Raw genomic sequence first — 3,928 nt, 5'->3', positions numbered from 1 at the left:
CCCCCGGCTCCCTCTGCAGATCCCTCCCCATCCCCAGCTGTGGGGCCCAGAGCCAACAGGGGCAGGAAAGAGGCAAGGAGGTTGCTAGGAGGTGCAGAAGGGGGTGGAAGAAGGTCTGAGGGGGGTGGTGGAAGCAGGGAAGCCACCAAAAGTGAAGGCCCTTCGGGCTCACCTGGGGCTAGGGGAGGGCCAGGTCCCCCTGGTGGGGGGAGCAGGGGCTCAGGGGGAGGTTGTCCCCCTCCCCCAGCCAGCACGCCAAATAAACTGTGGCTAAGCAATGGAGAAGGTGGAGGTTGTCCCAGACTCAGAGGGAGGGGCAAGGTCCCTAGCATCCCGGGGAAGCCGGCTCCACTCAGCGCCAGGCCCTGCTCGGGACTGGGGAAAGGGAAAGCCTCCCCACCAGCCAGGGGAGGCAGAGGGCCAGCTGGGCCGGCCCCCATCCCAAGCGCTTCAGATGGGCTTTGAAGCACAGGGCTGGGGACTAGGGGGGCTTTGGAGGCAGCTGGTGGGGCAGGGGCACCTGCAAAGAAAAAGAGAGGTTCAGCTCTAGAGAGACCCTTTCTCCCAGTATCTAAAGAATCCAAACTCCCTGCCCCCCGACCCAGAAAACCACTACAGAGCTCTCTAAGTTCTCCCTTCAGTGTCTTGGTGGTCTCTTTGTACCCGAAGGAAGGGCTCTGGTGCACTCACGTACCTGGCACACTGCTGAGGCTGCCACTGGTGGTCCCAGGGAGGGCAGGCGGGATGGGGTGCGTGGGCTGGGGAGAGCTCCCTGAGGAGAGGGTGGGGGGAGGAGGAAGGTGTGCCTCTGACCCCAAAAGGTTAAAGCTTCCGTCAGAGTGGGAAGGGCCAGGGGTGGGGAGTCCCAGCAGGGACAGCACAGAAGGGAGAATTGGTTGGGATGGCTCCGGCAGAGGAAAAGATTGGGGGGTGGGAGCAGGGGCCCGAGGACGGCTCCGCCTAGGGGCTTGAGGGCCCCCCCCTTCTAGCAATCGCAACACAGTTGGGGGTCTGCGGGGACGACGCTGAGAGGGACGGGGCAATGAGGAGTGGGAAGCTGAGGGTGCCTGGGCACGGGGCCTTCGGCCCTGTAAAGTGCTGGGAGGGGGGAATTGGGGGTGCTGTGCCTTGGCGGCTGCAGAGAGTAGGCTGCTAGCAAGAAAGGGGGGTGCCCCGGGCCCCTCCACCGAGGGGGCCCCTCCCAGGGGCCCCAGGACCAGGGGCAGGTGCATAGTGGCTGAAGACACTGGTGGCTGAGTGGCAGGACCAGAGGGGCCAGGGGGACCAGGGAGATTATTGCTTGGGGGCAGGGGAGGGGGTGTTAAGGCATCACTACAATGGAAGAGAGGAGGGTCTGAAGGTGGTGAGGAGGAGGCATGGGGGGCTGGAGGAGAGCCCAGGTCAGGGGGCACCAGGCTGGATCGGAGAGCAGCTCCCCAGCTATATGAGGGGGCGTTGAGGCTGATAGCAGGTGGAGGAGGTGCAGCTGGGGAGGGGGCATTGCCCCGTGGGAGGAAACAAGGGCTGCTGCTGCCTCCAGAGGAGACGGGGTCAGGAAGCCTTGGCTGTGGGAAGAGCCCCCCAGGGCCTGCTAGAGGGGGGAAAGCCTGTGGAACTGAGGGTGGTTCTGGGGGAAGGGAGCCAGGACCCCCATTGAGTGGAGTTGTAGGAGGGACTCGACAAGGAGGGCGGGCAGAGGGAGGCCCTGGGGACACAGTGTGGAACATTTGGGGGCTTGCTCCCTCTCCTGCAATAAATGAGAAACAGAGGATCAACCTGTGGCTCCCCTTCCAAGAACTTTGTCTTTTCCATCCCTTCCCCCACAAGCTCCCAGCTTCCCTGTGCCCTCCTCTCACCAAGCAGTTCCCCACTCCACCCTTCTTGCTCCTTCTCACAGAGCTCCTCCCACCACCCCTCTTCCAGACCCTTAAGTTTTCCTCAGTCCCTGTAAAGTGGAGAACACTCACCAGGAGAAGAGTGTGAGCAGGTGGTCTCCATGCTGCGGTACAGAGTTGCCATGGCAACAGCTTTCCGCCGGTGGTTGCACAGCTTGGTCATGTCCTCCTCTGATGCTGGCCCCACCCCAGCCCCACCCGGGGTCACCGGGGCCAAAGGGTCAAAGTTGAAAACCTGTAAGGTGGAAGGCACAGACAAGGACCCTGAGAGAGCAGAATCTGAGAAAAACTACCTCGGTCAGTGACCGGCATTAAGTCTCTCTGACAATCTCACCCTCACCATTCTGACCTTGGGGACATTGAGTGGACACTCCAGACCGCACTTGCAGGTCCCATCGCTGAGGAGGTAGCTCCGGGTTTGCTCCAAGGAAGACAGCTCTGTGCCACTTGGACTGGGAGAGGATAGGGTCAGAGTGTGAGGTTAGATAACACTGAACTGGAAGACACTCTGAAAGAACAGTTCAAAGATCTTCCTAGGAAGGGCAGAGAGTAAGGAAGAGATGGAGAGAACAAGTGCACAGGACCAGAGGCACAGAGAGCAAAAAGGCTGAGGAACGAAGAGGAATAGACAGCAACAGGGCACCAGCGATCTGGGCATAGAGAGAAATAGAAGAGAGAAAACTCAGGCAACTGAAGGGCCTGGGGATAGAAACTGGGGAACTTCGGGGAGCCACACCTGATATAGAGCACAGCACCCTCTCGAACACAGCGCTGCCAGCCGATGGGGACAGATGTGGCCACAGGGCCCCCAGCTCTGTCTGCTCCACTGCTCTCATTGCCCCCATTCATTGTGTGTAATCAGCTCCCACGTGCCTGATAACACAGACATTCATGTGGCATTAGTAGGATTAAACTGGGCTGGGTACCTGAGGGAGTATTCCCGCAAGGCAAAGGTTGTGTGGAGACTCAAGAGAACTCAAGAGCAAAGGGAAAACCTCAGAGAGCTGGGGGAGAGAATGAGGGGGAACCTTCTGCCAGCCCACCATGGCTACCTGAACATGTCTGCAAACATTGTGGGGTCCAGTCTAAAGCCGGGGCCGCCGGCTTAGCCCACACCTGCAACACAGGAGAGAAAAAGAACAGTCAGGAATCTGCCCAACCTACTAAAGCACCACAGACCAGGATACTCTCAAAGGAAAGATCTTTAATAACAGGAGGTAAGTACCCAGAAAGATCCCAAGGATCTGGTGGCTGAGTCCACAACCATCCTCTCCACGTTCAGTCCCTAGGGACCAGAGGGTCAGAGCCACAACTTTCAGGGACCGGGGAATCACAGCCCAATCCCTAGACATATAAAGGGCAAGGCCCCCTCATCCCACCAAGGACAGAAACCTTCAGCCAGGAGTGCGGGTTAATTCCCATAATCTCTAGGAAGTTTCCCAGAGAGGCTGGCCCCTGCTGTTCCCTCGCCCTCAGGAAGATCATATAAAAAGTATGGATTGCCAGGCAGATCACCAGGCAATTGCCCAACTGCTCGCTGGGGTGGTACCAGCGTAACTCCCCCCATGGCCTGGCTGCACTAGACAATCACTGATCTAGTTCACTTGGATCTTCTTAAGAAACACTGGAATCACAGTTCTGTCTTCTCCCACTATTCTCAGAAGCTCCGGATTTTCCCCCAAGCCTAAGGCAAGAAGAATCAGCACCTCCTGTCCCACTGGCTTCAGTTTAGCTCCAAGAGGGATTCTCCTCTGATATATATGGGGACGCCCCACAAACCTGCAAGTATTCTCTCCAACCCCACCATCGCTCCCACCCCACACTGGCGGCTTCTAAACTTTCCCTCTCATAACAAGGCGCCCTGTCACCCAGCCTGCTTCCCTCAGCTTGGGGAGGAGGGGAAGGCGCACGAAGTAGGAAGGAACTTGGGGAGAGGGCGGGCGGAGGGTGGGCGAAGCACTGAGAGGAGGGAGGTGAAGAAGGCAAAAGTCAAGCAGTGAGAGAGAGAAACGGTGGAGCAGGTGAGGGCGGGG

The 3,928-nt window shown here is 58.7% G+C and overlaps 1 protein-coding gene across 1 annotated transcript in view; it reads right to left on the bottom strand.

Annotated features, from left to right (window-relative positions):
• MBD6 (methyl-CpG binding domain protein 6) overlaps positions 1 to 3,922 on the bottom strand; it is a 6,945-nt gene extending 3,023 nt beyond the window's left edge. Inside the window, exons 1-6 of the mRNA XM_010839374.1 lie at positions 2,948 to 3,922; positions 2,632 to 2,768; positions 2,245 to 2,347; positions 1,968 to 2,130; positions 695 to 1,747; positions 2 to 520 (exon numbers count right to left, since the gene is read on the bottom strand). Of these exons, the coding sequence (XP_010837676.1) occupies positions 2 to 520; positions 695 to 1,747; positions 1,968 to 2,130; positions 2,245 to 2,347; positions 2,632 to 2,744 (1,951 nt within the window). The 5' untranslated portion in view covers positions 2,745 to 2,768; positions 2,948 to 3,922. The remainder of the gene's footprint in view (position 1; positions 521 to 694; positions 1,748 to 1,967; positions 2,131 to 2,244; positions 2,348 to 2,631; positions 2,769 to 2,947) is intronic.
• Positions 3,923 to 3,928: the final 6 nt, after the last annotated feature.

The sequence above is a fragment of the Bison bison genome, unplaced genomic scaffold (genome assembly GCF_000754665.1).
Source record: "Bison bison bison isolate TAMUID 2011002044 unplaced genomic scaffold, Bison_UMD1.0 scf7180017864115, whole genome shotgun sequence".
In the NCBI taxonomy this organism is placed as follows: Eukaryota; Metazoa; Chordata; class Mammalia; order Artiodactyla; family Bovidae; genus Bison; species Bison bison.
The sequence above is the reverse complement of the archived record's forward strand: the minus strand, read 5'-3'. Positions and strand labels throughout refer to the sequence as shown.